The sequence below is a fragment of the Nomascus leucogenys genome, chromosome 2, assembly GCF_006542625.1.
Source record: "Nomascus leucogenys isolate Asia chromosome 2, Asia_NLE_v1, whole genome shotgun sequence".
NCBI lineage: Eukaryota > Metazoa > Chordata > Mammalia > Primates > Hylobatidae > Nomascus > Nomascus leucogenys.
Window position 1 is genome coordinate 140326681 of NC_044382.1, and position 16509 is coordinate 140343189.

The following is a 16509-nucleotide window of genomic DNA, read 5'->3' on the forward strand; positions in this document are numbered from 1 at the left end:
GAGAGAATGGATGATATAGCTGAATATTGTTACTGGGTCTCTCCTTTGGGTCTATATCAGTTTTAAAATATTTTAAAGAGCATGTTTTCTGGATCCTTGAGAAGTTTTCTCAAACAGAAGAATCTCTAGTGATGCCACTGATAGCTGTAAGCAGGCAGATTGGAGTGTTGTGCGGCCTGGTGCTGCCCTGCCCCCGGGAATACGGAACTCAATCTTTCTAATGGGACTGCCCTGCCAGTATCTCTCTGTTCCTTTTGTTATGGTGCAGGATCAGGTGGGGTAAGAAATCCTGCAGGCCTTGGCAGAGATGGTGTCTGGCTTCCTCTCTATACTGGCAATGAGATTGATCTGCCAAATTCTTCTCACAGGCTGGGCGGGAACCTAGTTACAGGTTTCCACACTGCCCTTCTTCCAGGGGAAGCCTTACAACTCATTTTAATTCTACAATCAGTCTTGGAAAGCACATTCATGCATTTATTCCCTACCATTTACCCTGCACCATCCCAGGTTCTGGATATACTGTAGAGAGAAAAGCAGGTTCACCTCCTGCCTGTGTCCCTGCTCCCCACATCCCCACTAAGTCCTGCTAGGTCACTTCCATCTCTTGTGTGCCTTGCAACCCTGAGACTTCTCCAGGGAAATGGGGATGCTCAGCCACATGTGCTCAGACCCTTCCTCCAAACTGGGCATGTACTCAATGGACTGTGCTAACTTCAATTGCTAAGACAGAGGCCAGCAGCAAATTGAACAGTTGTCTATTTTTGTTTTATTAGAACACGACATACCATGAAATAAATATTAATTTACCAAATTCTTAACCATTTCATAAATATTAATTTACCAAATTCTTAACCATTTCATAAATATTAATTTACCAAATTCTTAACCATTTCATAAATACTATTAAGTTAACAGACATTTTACAGAATGTTTAAGTTAAATAAGAAAAAAGTACATCAATTTTGCCTGGAGGAAAATACTTCAATGATTCTGATATCTGAAATATATTTTAAGTATTTTACGCTTTCTGGCAAAGTGTCAGTATGCCTGAAATAATTTACTTTCCCTCTAAAGTTAAATTATACTGAAAATTAAGGCCTGACTCTTTCTTGGTCCTCATTCTCATTGCAGTAAAATGTCCTTCTCCTCCAAAATCTTTGGCTACAACAAACCAGGTTAGTCTCAACTTTCTATTATCCACTCGGTGTTCATTACACCAAGAAACTCTTGCAGGTAGTCTAGGAATTGGTTTACTCTCCGTCTTTCTTCTCCACACTTTTTCTGTGAAAAAAGAAAAATGACAATAGGTATTATAGGAAACTGTCAATTCCATAGAAATAGGCACAGCCAGACAAATATAGTTTCCATTGAGTGTGTGTAACTTACTTTTTGGCCGTCAATGTATTTCTTTATTAAAGACAAGTTTTTGAATAGTCTTTCCACAGTACCCCCTTGCACAGTTTGACTCTCCAGTGTGCCTATTCCCTGAAAGATTTCTTCAGTGCACAGTTGGTGCTAAACGAGGAAAATTTTTAAAATGGAAATAATCAAGACAAGGTATAAAAATTTGGTCCATTGTCCATTCTGCAATGTATACATACTTCAAAACATCATATTGTACACAATAAATATATATACTTTTTAATTCATCAATTAAAAAATAATTATTAAAACAATTTTGGTCCTCAAAGATAGGCTTTGTTTTGTGGTATTTACATGAGTTCCCTTCTCCAAAGAGTTTTTTGTTTGTTTTCTAGTCAACAAACCACCAGATATTGAGATAAAATTTTCAAAAAGTAGATGAAGCTTATATGATTACTGAGGAGTTTTATAAAGAATATAACTTAATTATGTAACTGGAAAAAAACGTTTTGGAAGTGTAATGCATTATACGTTAAACTCGCATCAATGTGTTTCTACAGTTCTAGCTGGTAGTTTTATTGTATTTAGACTAATAAAATTATATATTTTACATTTTAATATGACCAGGACATATTCAAATGCATACAATACCATCATATAGTCATAATTATTTAAGTATGCAGAAATTATTAATATAGGGCATTTGTTATATATTTTAATGTCTACTGATCATGGTTCTAAAAATATAATTCTGAGTTGCTAATACTTTCAGAAACACATTAGAGTGAGAAAGACCATAGTCAGAACTGCATGGAGACTAGCAGGCACCTCTCACTCAGTGTGGAATCCTTCTGGAAAGAATCCCTGACATGATGCTCTTTGGGAGGCAAGCTAACAACATCACCAAAGAGCCTAATCCACTTGTTTAAAGGATTCTACTTGATAAAAAGTCATTCCTCATATTCATAAGTACAGACATTCACAACCACCCATATGAAAACAAAGTATAGAAAATTAAATAGTTCCAATGATAACTGATGATTTACAGCTTAAAATAGGAAATTTACTTATTCATGCCATCATTTTACTGAATCATAATTTAACTTACATTTTTATGTACAGGAACAGGAATCCTCAGAGTCTGGAGGGGAAAGGAAATACAATCATTTTTACAGCACACCAGCATTCATAACTTTTAATGGAATGTTTGCTGGTGATGTAGTTATCACCCATGTACTAACATGCTCAGAATCTTATTATTTATAACAGATCTCTACATATAGTAAAGGAACCATCACAAATGATTACCTATGCACTTCACAGACTGTAGAAATCATAAAGAAAATTACCTCATTGGCTATCAGCAGAGTTCGATGAGTAGAAAGCAGTGCCAAAGTCTCTTTCACCAATGCACTTGTGGGAATTTCTGTGGGGATGGCATACACATAGGCAGCTCCAAGAGCTAGCAAACTCAAATGCAGAAGCATCCTCATGGCTCTGAAATGTTCTGCGTTTGCCTTTGGCAAAGAAAGTGCATAGTACAAGACTGCATCCCCCATCAATTTATTCTCTGTCTTTGAGGAAATGAATAATTTCTAACAATCAGATAGAGAATGCCTAATAATGGCATATCATGAAACTAAATGTTTCCAATGCCTTATATCTTAAAAAATAAATTTACTTTTATCTTTTAATAATAAAAATCCCTATTTCCTCCCTTTAAAAACATTTTCTATTACAAAGAAAATCTTTGGGCTGATACATCATTGCCCCACATTTGCATTTCTTAAAATCAGAAGATTAAGTTCCTCTTAAAAGATGTGTGCAAAAAGGAGTATAAGGTAGACCACTAAACAGAATTTTATGCTAAAATACATAAATATTGGGAATGTTTTTTCAGATTGGCTATGTTCTACCATGACTGTGGCTAGATTAATCTGTCTTAAAAGAAATTGAAAATACTGGTGGGAAGATAGTGATTAAAATGGAAACTGCCAAGCTTTGGCAGGGTCGAGTTCTGTTCACTGGGGTCTTGATTAGGATCCTTTCTGTTGCCAGTGACTAAAAACCTAACCTAAAGTTGTTGAAGATAAAGAGTGAAGGTATTGGCTCATAGAACCAAACAGTCCAGGAATGGAGGCTCTTTTACATTTTGATGGCTTCAGTGACTCTTCCTTGACTCCTTCCTTGGGCAGCTTTCCCACTGGGGTCTCAAAATGATGTCCAGACTCCTGGATCTATATGTATTCTGTTCATGAGCAGTAGGAAAAAGCAAGCTGTGCTTTTCTGATTGTTTAATCAAAAGCTTTCAAATTCAGTCTCTTTCTGACAAGGGTCGCATGTTCACCCTTGAACTGTGACCAGGGTGTGGTATATACTGATTGGCTCTCCCTGGAGCTAGAGGTGACCCTCATCCCACCTCAAGTGCAGAGCTGAGAAATGTGAGGTCCCAGTAGTAAGAGGGACACAGATTCTTGGAAGGCAACCAGTAAATATCGGTCACAGATACATAATACATGGATGTGTCCTCTCCTTTATGTCCCATAAGGGTGGAGGTGTCCTTTCACACCTTGGGCAGGCCATGAAATTAGGGGAATCAGCCTTTGCTCCTTAGGCTCAGACCTGTAATCCCAGAAAGGCGCAAATGAGGCCCTCTCCTAGACCATACACTTCCTTTTTCCCTGGCCTCAGCACATATGATGGAGGTGTATGTGGCCCATTGTTTTTAATAGAGTGCTTCAGTGAGCATCCCGGAGTGACTCTATGTTGGCAGCCTAGAAGCCTGACTTCAGGCCTGTCTTGAGCATCAAGAACAGATGGTACCAAACACAAATTGTTGCCCAGAACACTTTTCCAAAGCTAGGTGCAGTTGTGTATGAGAAGTAGAGGCAGCTGGGAGGTAGACACACCTTTCATACATATGCAATCCCAGCTCTGCACTGGAAAGATAAAGATAGTCTTGGATTTCAGTGGCGGCCTTCTAGTACCACGTTTGGTTTTGTTTGTGCTGAAGTTTTGGATTCTCGGTTATACGTGTCTGATTTGCACACTTGAGAAATGTTTTCCTTGGGAAATGTTTCCTTAAGACTGCAGAAGTTTGGCTCACTTTAGAAAATCTATCAGGAGTGAGGTAGGAATCACAATTGGCTTGGTCAAAGTCCTTTTAAAATGGTGTTCTCAGAAAAGAAGCTGAGTTCTGGCAGGAGCTTTCTCTTCCCAGAGAATATAGACAGTTCTCTCTGATTCCCCCTGACACCTTTGTGTTACACTGAGGAAGTTAGGGCTTAGGTGAAAGTTTCAGGGGAATTGCCAAATAACTTGTTATTTTAGTACCTTAAATACACAAAGTTCTGAATGCTTAAATTCTATCATAGGAGGCCGGGCAAGGTGGCTCATGCTTGTAATCCCAGCACTTTGGGAGGCTGAAGCAGAAGGATTGCTTGAGCCCAGGAGTTTGAGAGCAGCCCGGGCAACATAGTGAGACTCCATCTCTAGAAAAAATAAAAAATTAGGCTGAGCACAGCGGCTCACGCCTGTAATCCCAGCACTTTGGTAAGCCCAGGCAGTGGATCCCTTGAGTCCAGGAGTTCAAGACCAGTGAGTGAAATGGGCAGGGTGTAACACATCAAAGCTGGTGGGGGTCACGTGAAACTATAGCACGCATGATCTGTCTAAAGGTGGCAGGTGCTGCTCAGCTCCAGCTGATGGTTGCCAGGTGACACCCCTGGGCTCACATTACCAGATCATTCTGTTTTTCAAAGAAGCCTTTACAAAAATTAACCAGGCATGGTGGTGTGTGCCTGTAATCCCAGTTACTTGGGAGGCTGAGGCAGGAGAATTGCTTGAACTCAGGAGGCAGAGGTTGCAGTGAGGTGAGATTGCACCACTGCACTCCAGCCTGTGCAAAAGAGTGAGACTCTGTCTCAAAACAAACAAACAAACAAAAAACCAAAAAAACACAACAACAACAACAAAAAGAAGTCTGAAATCCTGCTTATTATATATAATATCTGGATTTTTCAAATGTTGGCAACTGTACAATGTAGCATTTTGCAGCCTCTGTTTTACAGCAAAACTGTGGGTTCTTATTGGAAGGCTAGTTATAAAAAATACTTATTCAAAATTGTATTTCTTTTAGAAATGTTTAGTTGTGGCAAAATACAAATAAAATTTACTATCTTAACCATTTTTTTAAGTGTACAGCTCAGTAGCCTTAAGTACATTCATAATGTTGTGTGACAAATCTCCAGGACTCTTTTCATCTTGCAAAACTGAAACTCTGTACCCATTAAACAACAGCTCCCAACTCCCGCCCCCCTTCTCCCAGCACCTTGCAACCACTCTTTTACTTTCTGTCTATGAATTTGATTACTTTAGGTACCTGATATACAGTACTTGGGTTTTTGTGACTGGCTTATATCATTTAGCATAATGTCTGTTCTCAAGATTCATCCATGTTGTAGCGTGTGTCAATTTCCTTCTGTTTTAAGGCTGAATAATATTTCATTGCATATCTATACCATGTTTTGTTTATCCATGGTCTGTTGATGGACACTAATGTTGCTTCCATCCTTTGGCTATTGTGAATAACACGCTATGAACATGGATATACAAAATTAAATTTCTTATAAAGTTTCATGTCATTACCTTTTCCTCTGTAAGTGTGGTCTCCCCAACCTGATTGTAAACTGTCTCGAAGTTGGAACTGTAAAATAATGTATTTGAAAGAGCTTTACTGGCCGGGCATGGTGGCTCACACCTGTAATCTCAGCACTTTGGGAGGCTGAGGCGAGTGGATCACGAGGTCAGGAGATCGAGACCATCCTGGCTAACACAGTGAAACCCCATCTCCACTAAAAATACAAAAAATTAACTGGGTGTGGTGGTGGGTGCCTGTAGTCCCAGCTGCTCGAGAGGCTGAGGCAGGAGAATAGCATGAACCTGGGAGGCGGAGGTTGCAGTGAGCCGAGGTCGCGCCACTGCATGCCCACCTGGGCGACAGAGCGAGACTCCATCTCAAAAAAAAAAAAAAAAAAAAAGAGCTTTATTAATGCAAAACTCCAAATAAAAGTTAATGATTTTAATCTCCTGTGCCCAAGAATTCAAAACAATGTATGTAGCTACTCCACCCTCAAGGAGATCGAACATGCCCCCCTTTCCTTAAGAGTGGGATACACAGAGTGACTTTTTAAAAAAGAGAACTGTATGGAAAGGGGAGAATAAGAAGAATAACTTCACAGTGGAGAAACCTGAGCAACACTACTTCAGCTAGGCGATCCCAGTCAATGGTGGCAGTGAAACATCATGTTAACAGCATGTACCTTTGATTTGATGTGATAAGAATGGAATTTTATCTCCGTCATCTTCCTCCCCAAAACCAGTAACCTCTGCCTAACCATGACACAAACACTGCACATACCCAAATGGAAAGACAAAATGCCTGACCGGTACTCCTTAAAACTGTTAAGGTCATCAAAAACAAGCACAGTCTGAGAAACTGACACAGCCAGAGAGGCCTCTAAGAGACATGATGACTACATACAATGTGGTATCATGGATGACACTCAAACAGAAAAAGGACAATGGGCACAACTAAGGGAATTGGAAAAAGCCTGGAGTTTAGTAATGTACCAATATTAGTTCCTTAGTTGTGACAATTGTACCATAGTAACGTTAACAACAGGGGAAACTGGGTGCGGGGCACACTGGAACTCTAACAGTCTTGAAACTTCTCTATAAATCTAAAACTACTTAAAATAAAAAGTGTATTAAAAATAGTACTGTGGCGAGGCATGATGGCTCAGGTCTGTAACCCTAGCACTTTGGGAGGCCGAGGTGGGTAGATTGGTTGAGGTCAGGAGTTCGAGACCAGCCTGGCCAATATGGTGAAACCCTGTTTCTACTAAAATACAAAAATTAGCTGGGCCGGGCGTGGTGGCTCATGCTTGTAATCCCAGCACTTTGGGAGACCGAGGCGGGCGGATCACGAGATCAGGAGATTGAGACCACGGTGAAACCCCGTCTCTACTAAAAATACAAAAAAAAAAAAAATAGTGGGGCGCCTGTAGTCCAGCTACTGAGAGGCTGAGCAGGAGAATGGTGAACCGGAGCAGAGCTTGCAGTGAGCGAGACGCCACTGCACCAGCTGGTGAAGAGAACTTTCAAAAAAAAAAAAAAAATTAGCTGGGCTTGGTGGGCACCTGTAATCCCAGCTACTTGGGAGGCTGAGGCAGGAGAATTGCTTGAACCCAGGAGGCAGAGGTTGCCATGAGCCGAGATTGTGCCACTGCACTCTAGCCTAGGTGACAGAGCGAGATTCCATTTCAAAATAAACAAATAAATAAATAATACTGCACTTTGAAAAAGTTAATGATTATTTTTACCATTATTATTTAAAAGGCTTTGCTCAGGAGGCTAAGGCCAGAGGATCAGTCGGGTCCAAGAATTTAAGACTAGCCTGGGCAACATAGCGAGACCCTGTCTCAAAAAAAAAAAAAAAAACTTTGAATTCCATGAGTGTAATGCAGTTGGCACCTTTTTATTTCACCAGTAGACTATGAGCTCCTTGAGAATAAGGTTTTTATTGAATTGATCTCTTTATCCTTGAGGACTAGCCTATTGTACACAGTAAAATAAAGATTTGTTGAATAAATAACTGAATGCACAAGCAGGCACTTACAACAACTTTATTTATCTTTTGTTGTACTCGTTGAGTTAATGTGAATACAGCAGGTCCTTGAATAACTTTGCTTAGTTCCACGTTATTTCATTATATCATTGATAAGAAAAACAATTGCTTCCCAGCCAAAGCCATTGTATATGTGGAGTTTGCACAATCTCCCACATCCCCAAGATGTGCACACAAGGTGAATTGGCATGTCTACACAGACCCAGTCTGTGAGTGTGTGTGTGTGCGCATATGTGTGTGTGTCTGTGTGCTCTGCAATGGAATGATGCCCTGTCCAGGATTGGTGCTCACCTTGTACCTTGAGCTACTGGGATAGGCTTTGGCCACCTTCAAGCTTCAACTGGAATAGTTGGGTAAATAATTATCTTACTTGTTTTTATGAATCTTTCTTAAATGTATGTATAGCTCATAATTGTTTCTACGTTTAATGTTACAAGTGTTTGGTCTTTGTTTAGAAGTTTGATGATGTTTTTGTGGCCAGAAATATGCCATAGGAATGTAACCTTTGTTCATATCAATTCACCTACGGTAAAACTGGTTTCGTTATGCATCCTTTCCCTTAAAGTCTGTTTCCAAGAACCTATTGATGACATTAAGTGAGGATTACTATACTGTGGAAACTCAAGAAGTCTTTTTTTTTTTTTTTTTTTTTTTTTTTTGAGACAGAGTCTTGCTCTGTCACGTAGGCTAGAGGGCAGTGGTGCGATCTCGGCTCACTGCCTCCCAGGTTCAAGCGATTCTCCTGCCTCAGCTTCCTGAGTAGCTGGGATTACAGGCAGCTGCCACCACGCTCGGCTAACTTTTGTATTTTTAGTAGAGACGGGGTTTCACCATCTTGGCGAGGCTGGTCTCAAACTCCTGACCTCGTGATCCGCCTGCCTCGACTTCCCAAGCGCTGTTACAGGCATGAGCCACTGTGCCCGGCCTCAAAGAGTCTTTTACCTGCAGCTAGGAGCCTAAAGTAACAAACAACAGGAGTTCTTTAGCAGAACTCCTGGGCAAAAGAGAGCAAAGCTTTAAAGTTCAGCTACAGAGACTGAGGCAATGTGAACTACCATTTAGATTTTTAAAAATCCACATTATTTTAGAGAAATAGAAATAAGCAATTAGTACTTTGATTTTTAAATAATTACTGGTTGGTAATTTTATAATTTAAAAAAAGGACTTTGAATAATATTGAAAAGTTTCGTTGGTGGGTAATATCCATCCTTTTGCCCTAAAACTTTTATCTCTATTAGTGGGTAACACATTGGCAACATGTCTTTAAAACTGGTAACTGTGGTTTTTACTGTGTAATCCTTAAGGTCAAATGGCTTTTCCATGAACTGATTCTAATCAATTGGGCATGATGCCCCAAAATTTTCGTGGTGACTAAATGTAAATTGATAACATCTCTTTTTCTTCTTGACTCTATTCAAACTTCTATCCTTTCAATCTCCCTTTAATATGATTTTTTAATTGAATAAATAACATTATAGGAAAATAAACACAGAATTTCTTGGTATAGCAACTATCAGTTTTTTGAAAACATCTTCTAATCCTTACCAACACATAGACAGTTTTACAGAGTTTAATCCGTGAATATATGCAGTTTGTATTTATCTTTTTTATTAGTATTTCTTTTTCACACATCTATACAGTTGACCTACTTATTATTTTAGTGATAACCTGCTATTAGATGAAACTGATGTACCAGAGTTTCCATCACCATTTCCCAACTTTTAGGCACTAGGGTTGTTTCTAGCCTTCCACAATTTTAAACAATGCTACTATAAACACCTGTGTAAAATTTAAAAAATTTTCCTTATGTTAATGAACTTGTACGATCATTTTTATAGCTTTTGTTACATTTTACCAGAACACCCTCTGAAAATATTCAATGCAGAAAAAAGAAAAAAATTTTTTTTTTTTTTTGAGACAAGAGTCTCGCTCTGTCGCCAGGCTGGAGTGCAATGGCACGATCTCAGCTCACTGCAAGCTCCGCCTCCTGGGTTCAAGCAATTCTCCTGTCTCAGCTTCCCGAGTAGCTGGGACTATAGGCACGCGCCACCACGCCCGGCTAATTTTTGTATTTTCAGTAGAGACGGGGGTTTCACCATGTTGGCTAGGATGGTCTTGATCTGTTGACCTCGTGATCCGCCCGCCTCAGCATCCCAAAGTGTTGGGATTACAGGCGTGAGCCAATGTGCCTGGCCAGAAAAAATAACTCTTATATTTTCAGAGGGTTTTACAATTTATAAAGCACTTTCACAAAAATAGCTTTGTTTAATCTTGATATTAGCCCTGGGAGATAGATTTCTTTCTCTGAAGGTCCGTTAGCACCAGGCTTTAAAGGTTTTGCTAATGGAGAGCGAATGAACCCAGAAGGAAGAAGTGACGCAGAAGCAGTGGGAATCAAAGAGGTTGATAAATATGCTGGTAAACCTAAATGAATAATGCTGGTTTAAAAATAACTGATTTCACTTATTTTGTTTCTTATTTGAAGATAATGAGGAACAAAAATACTAAACAGTGATAATGTGGAAGGTGGGGGGTGATCTTCTGGCACATTTTACAGTCCTTGTTTTGTTCAGAAGACTCCTAATGATATTAACTCTGGACTTCAAAATAGGAATGTGAAAAATTTAAGAGTGCCCACTAAAAGAATAGGAATAGAATGTGTATCTTCCAAATCAGTAGAGTAAAACAAGGAATAAAGAAAGCTCAGATATTCTACAAAGCAGGAAAGGAGACAAAGAAGCAAAGAAAAAGCACAGGAATAAGACATAAGCCTAAATTTACCAGCAATCACAGTAATTGAAAACAGATGAAAGTCATTTAGTAAAAGGCAAATACTATAAAATTGCATTAGGAATCATCTATCAGCTATTTTCAAGAGATACACAATGCAAAATGACATAGGAAGGTTGGATGCAAAGATATATAGCAGGTCCTAGAATAACTTTGTTATAACATTCATGAGGAAACAATAATTAATTCTTGGCCAGGCCACTGTCTGTGTGGAGTTTGCACATTTCCTAATGTCTGTGTGGGGTTTCTCTGGGTACCCCAGTTTCCTCCCACATCCCAAAGATGTGCACGTGAGGTGAACTGGCATGTCTACATGGTCCCAGTCTGCGTGTGTGTGTGTTCTGTGATGGAATGGCATCCTGTTCAGGGTTGGTGCCCACCTTGCACCCTGAGCTGATGGGATAAGCTCCAGCCACCTGCAGACTTGAACTGGAATAGTTGGGTAAATACTTATTTTCCTTGCTCTTATGAATCTTTCTTAAATGTATCTATTGCTCACATTTGTTTCAATGTTTAATATTGAATAGAAGTGTTTTCATATTTATAAGTTTGATGATGTTTTTACGACCAAAAATACGTCCTACGAACTTGTCTCTTGTTTTCATCAACTAGCCTATGATAAAATTGGTTTCACTTCCCTTAAATTGCAATTTCTAAGAACAAATCCATACTAGTCAAAAGAAAGCTCATGTACCAATATTAATATTAGAAAAAAGGCAGAATTATGTTAGAAAGTATTGTAAGAATAAAGAGGTCCTCAGGCTGGGCATGGTGGCTCAAGCCTGTAATCCCAGCATTTTGTGAGGCCAAGGCAGGTGGATCATGAGGTCAAGAGATCGAGACCATCCTGGCCAACATAGTGAAACCCCGTCTCCACTAAAAATACAAAAATTAGCTGGGCGTGGTGGTGCACGCCTGTAGTCCCAGCTACTCAGGAGGCTGAGGCAGGAAAATTGCTTGAACCCGGGAGGCAGAGGTTGCAGTTAGCCAAGACTGCGCCACTGCACTCCAGCCTGGCGACAGAGCGAGACTCTGTCTCAAAAACAAAACAAAACAACAACAACAACAAGAAACAAAGAATAAAGAAGTTCTCTATTAGGTATAAAACAGTATCTCACGGTAGTTTTATTTTTCATTTCATTAATTTTAGTACCAGTGAAACTAAATATTTTTTGGAAGTAGTAGTTTACTGAGAAGTGGAGACTTGACTGATTTGCCTTTTTATTTTAGGGATTAATCATTTTGATTACAAATGTTTCCACCCCAATCCTAGAGCTTTTATCTTAGTTTTATAGTTTCCATTGTTACAAAGTTGAAATTTTTTTGTGATGGAACCTGGTTACCTTGTCATGTCCATTTTTTTCCTTCAACTCACTATTTTTTTTCTGAAGCATTTTAAATTACAGACAGCATTACACACTATCACTAATACTGCCATATGCATCTCAAAAAAGATCATTTTCTTACATAGCAAAATATTACCACACCAGATACAATAAAATTAACAAGAATTATTATTATTATTTTTGAGATAGAGTCCTGCTCTGTCACCCACGCTGGAGTGCAGTGGCGTGATCTCGGCTCACTGCAACCTTCACCTCCCGGTTTCAAGTGATTTTCCTGCCTCAGCCTCCTGAGTAGCTGGGACTACAGGTGCATGCCACCAGGCCCGGCTAATTTTTTGTATTTTTAATAGAGACAGCGTTTCACCGTCTTAGCCAGGATGGTCTCAATCTCCTGGCCTCATGATCTGCCTGCCTCAGATAATTTTTTTATTATCTAATTTCCAGTCTACATTGAAATTCCCCACATATCTCCCAAATTTCCTTCACACATCTATGGCAAAACCAGTTTCCAAACTAGGACTATGCATTCCATTGGGGTGGTATGTATCTGAAATCTCTTAATTTGCAACAATATGTTTTTTAATAAGTCTTTTAAAATCTACAACAGTCTTTGCTTTAATGATAATGATCTCCTGAGAGCCTGTGCCAGTGTCTTGTAACAGTTTCCAGCTTCTGGATTTGCCTTTTCCAACCCTGTGTTGCTGTTAGCTTAATCCTTGTAATTCCTGTGAACTGAAAGTTACATCTAAAGGTATGATTAGATTCAAGTTCAACTTTTTTCCGTTTTTAAGAAAGAAAAACTGCGTAAGAGATAATGTTGGGTACTTCACGCTGAGACCAGAGACAAGCAATATCTTATCTCAGTGATTGCTAATTTCTTATGCTACTGTGGGTCATAAAATTCCCCTTTAAAAGTAGAGTTAATTACATTTCTTGCTTCTTCTTTTATTGCTTCCAGAAATATCTTTCTGAAATTTTATCCACCAGAACTTACAGTGGTAAGAAAAATACAGTGTAGATTTGCTTTTTTCTTCCTACTGATATCCAAGTATCCACAGTATTCATTTAAATGGTCTTGGTGGTGGCTGGGCGCGGTGGCTGACGCCTGTAATCCCAGCACTTTGGGAGGCAGAGGTAGGCGGATCACAAGGTCAGGAGATCGAGACCATCCTGGCTAACACAGTGAAACCCCGTCTCTACTAAAAATACAAAAATTAGTCGGGCGTGGTGGCGGGCGCCTGTAGTCCCAGCTACTTGGGAGGCTGAGGCAGGAGAATGGCGTGAACCTGGGAGGCGGAGCTTGCAGTGAGCCAAGATCGGGCCACTGCACTCCAGCTGGGGCAACAGAGCGAGACTCCGTCTCAAAAAAAAAAAAAGTCTTGGTGGTTTACACAAATGTTTATGTTTGCCAAAACTCATGGAATTGTACCCTGGAAAAGGGTGAATTTTACTGTATGTCAATTATGCTTCAATAAATCTGACTTAAAAAATGGTCTCAGCCGGGGGCAGTGGCTCACACCTGTAATCCCAGCACTCTGGGAGGCCGAGGTGGGTGGATCACAAGGTTAGGAGTTCAAGACCAGCTTGACCAACATGGTGAAACCCCATCTCTACTAAAAATACAAAAAATTAGCCAGGTGTGGTGGCGCGTGCCTGTAATCCCAGCTACTCAGGAGGCTGAGGCAGAAGAATCACTTGAACCCGGGAGGTGGAGGTTGCAGTGAGCCAAGATCGCACCACTGCACTCCAGTCTGGGTGAAAGAGCGAGACTCCATCTCAAAAAAAAAAAAAAAAGTCTCCACTTGAATAGTCAATTATTCAAAGAAGATACACAAATGGCCAATAAACACATGAAATGATGCTACTAATTATTATTGAAATGCAAATCAAAACTACAATGAGGTATCACTTCACACTCATCAGGATGGCTACCATCAAAAAAACATAAAATAACAAGTGTTGGCAGGCATATGTAGAAATTGAAACCCTTATGCACTATTGGTGGGAATGTCAAATGGTACAACCACTGTGGAAAACAGTATGGCAGTTCCTCAAATAATTAAAAATTGAATTACTGTATGATCTAATAATTCCACTTCTGGGCATATACCCAAAATAATTGAAAGCAGGGTCCAGAAGTGACATTTGTACACCCATATATATAGCCACACTATTCACAATAGCTAAAACGTGAAAGCAACCCAAATGTCCATCAATAGATGGATAAGCAAAATGTGATGTGTATTGTAATGAATTTTATTCAACCTTAAAAACGACCTGAATTCTGATATATGCTACAGTGGTCCCCAACCTTTTTGGCACCAGGGACCAGTTTCATGGAAGACAGTTTTTCCACAGACAGGAGTGGGGTGATGGTTTTGGGATGAAACTGTTCAACCTCACTTCATCAGGCATTAGATTCTCATAAGGAACATGCAACCTAGATCCCTTGCATGGGGCAACCTAGATCCTTCTCATGGGCATTTCAAAATAGGGTTTGTGCTCCTATGAGAATCTAATGCCCCCACTGATCTGAGGCCCAGCTCGGGTGGTAATGTTCACTGACCTGCTTCTCACCTCCTACTGTGCCACCAGGTTCCTAACAGGCCAGGTATGCATACTGGTCAGCGACCCAGGGGTTGGGGACCTCTGGGCTGCAACATGGATGAACCTCGAGGACATTATAAGTGAAATGAGCCAGTCACAAAAAGATAAATACTGCATGATTCCACTTATATGAGGTACTTAGTAAAAAATTATAGAGACAGTAAGCAGAATGTTGGTTGTCAGGGGTTGGAGGATGTGGGGAGGAAGGGGTTATTGTTTAATGGGTAGTTTGTTTTGCAAAATGAAAAGATTTGTAGAGGTTGAAAGGTGGTGATGGTTGTACATGAGTATACTTAACACCACTGAAATGTACACTTGGTTAAGATAGTAAATCTTTTTTTGAGATGGGGTCTCGCTCTGTTGCCCAGGCTGGAGTGCAGTGGCGCCATCGCGGCTCACTGCAAGCTCCGCCGCCCGGGTTCATGCCATTCTCCTGCCTCAGCCTCCCCAGTAGCTGGGACCACAGGCGCCTGCCACCATGCCCGGCTAATTTTTTGTATTTTTAGTAGAGACGGGGTTTCACCATGTTAGCCAGGATGGTCTCAATCTCCTGACCTCGTGATCCACCCGTCTCGGTCTCTCAAAGTCCTGGGATTACAGGCGTGAGCCACCGCACCCAGCCAAGACAGTAAATTTTATGTGTATTTTACAATTTTTAAAACGAAAAAAAGGTCTTTAGTCTTTTCCCATTGTTTTATTACATTTGCTTTGCCAAGTAAAACATTCTTATATAATTTTAATGTTTTGTTCCATTAGTTATTTTAAGTATGTTGTAATAACTGACACTTTCCGGTTTTTTTAACCTGGTACAGCAAGAGACTATTTCACACTGGTCTTCCCCACTTGCATCCTTTGGCACATAAATTTATGTATTAGGTTCTGTAAATTATTTGCTTGGGATTGTGTGACTGGAGAAACATTTCCTACATTTTCCCAAGGTAGGCAGAGGCAAATTATACCACTACAGTAATTGCAAATTTTTGTTTCATTTAAATGTCCTCCACTATTGTTTCAGTAATTTTTATGTATGTTCCTCTAGGCCCTTAAATGTGATATCCCTCCATTAAGTTTGTTTCCAAGAAAGCAATATTCTCAGTTACTTCTGAGACAGGTAACTTCTCTTTCCCTTATTTTTAAAGATATCTGTTGCTGGGAGCACTGATCGGAATGGATTACCTCTACATTCTTCGTATTTGCAGACTGCTTTCAGTTTTGGTTCCCAGACTTTTGGTCTTAAAGATGCCTTTACACTAAAAAATTACGGGGGACCTCAAAGAGCGTGTACGTGAGTTATAATTACCAACATTCACTCAATTAGAAATTAAAAGTGATATTTCTAAGCGCAAGAATACACATGCGCACATTCCATTAACCGCCACTGCAATGGCGTCATCACATGTTATGTGATCAATGGAAATTACTACACGAACATTAGAGAAAGAATGAGAATGAAAAGGAAAATAGTTTTGACATGAACTGACCCCCTTCCTGGGTCTCCAACCCATCCCACCCCTACCCCCCATTCCAGGAGTCCCAGGATCAAGCTTTGGGAAGCGTCATCCGTCATAGGTCTTGGTCTCCCCTTCCAAAAGTCAGTGCCTCTGCAGGTTGCCCATCCCCAGCAAAGATCCGGGAGTCCGCTGCCCCTAGCAACAGCACCCGGCACCCAGCCCTCTTCTTGGAGGTACCGCACCCGGAAGTCGGAGCTGCGCACGC

At 40.1% G+C, this 16509-nt stretch overlaps 2 protein-coding genes across 3 annotated transcripts in view; one reads left to right on the forward strand and one right to left on the reverse strand.

Annotated features, from left to right (window-relative positions):
- Positions 1–977: 977 nt before the first annotated feature.
- IL5 (interleukin 5) lies at positions 978–16440 on the reverse strand. Of its 2 annotated transcripts, XM_003259943.2 has the most exons (4): positions 2712–2913; positions 2471–2503; positions 1387–1515; positions 978–1281 (listed from the first exon to the last, which is right to left on the reverse strand). In XM_003259943.2, the coding sequence occupies exons 1-4, from the start codon at positions 2853–2855 to the stop codon at positions 1183–1185; spliced, it is 405 nt and encodes a 134-aa protein (XP_003259991.2). In that variant the 5' UTR covers positions 2856–2913; the 3' UTR covers positions 978–1182. The 2 variants fall into 2 exon arrangements, 1 of the variants encoding a protein (XP_003259991.2); XR_004031665.1 differs by lacking the exons at positions 978–1281; positions 2712–2913 and adding an exon at positions 16275–16440 and having other exon boundaries at positions 1438–1515.
- RAD50 (RAD50 double strand break repair protein) overlaps positions 15432–16509 on the forward strand; it is a 91127-nt gene continuing 90049 nt past the window's right edge. Inside the window, exon 1 of the mRNA XM_030818576.1 lies at positions 15432–16074. The gene's annotated coding sequence lies outside the window, so the exon portion shown is untranslated. The remainder of the gene's footprint in view (positions 16075–16509) is intronic.

Bases quoted from the DNA above. Each gene is read 5' to 3' on its own strand.
- IL5 (XM_003259943.2), bottom strand. From the start codon at position 2,855: ATGAGGATGCTTCTGCATTTGAGTTTGCTAGCTCTTGGAGCTGCCTAT. The intron at 2,504-2,711 runs GTAATTTTCTTT...TTTCCCCTCCAG, and splicing joins CTCTGCTGATAGCCAATGAG to ACTCTGAGGATTCCTGTTCC. The intron at 1,516-2,470 runs GTAAGTTAAATT...TTCCTCGTTTAG, and splicing joins CTGTTCCTGTACATAAAAAT to CACCAACTGTGCACTGAAGA.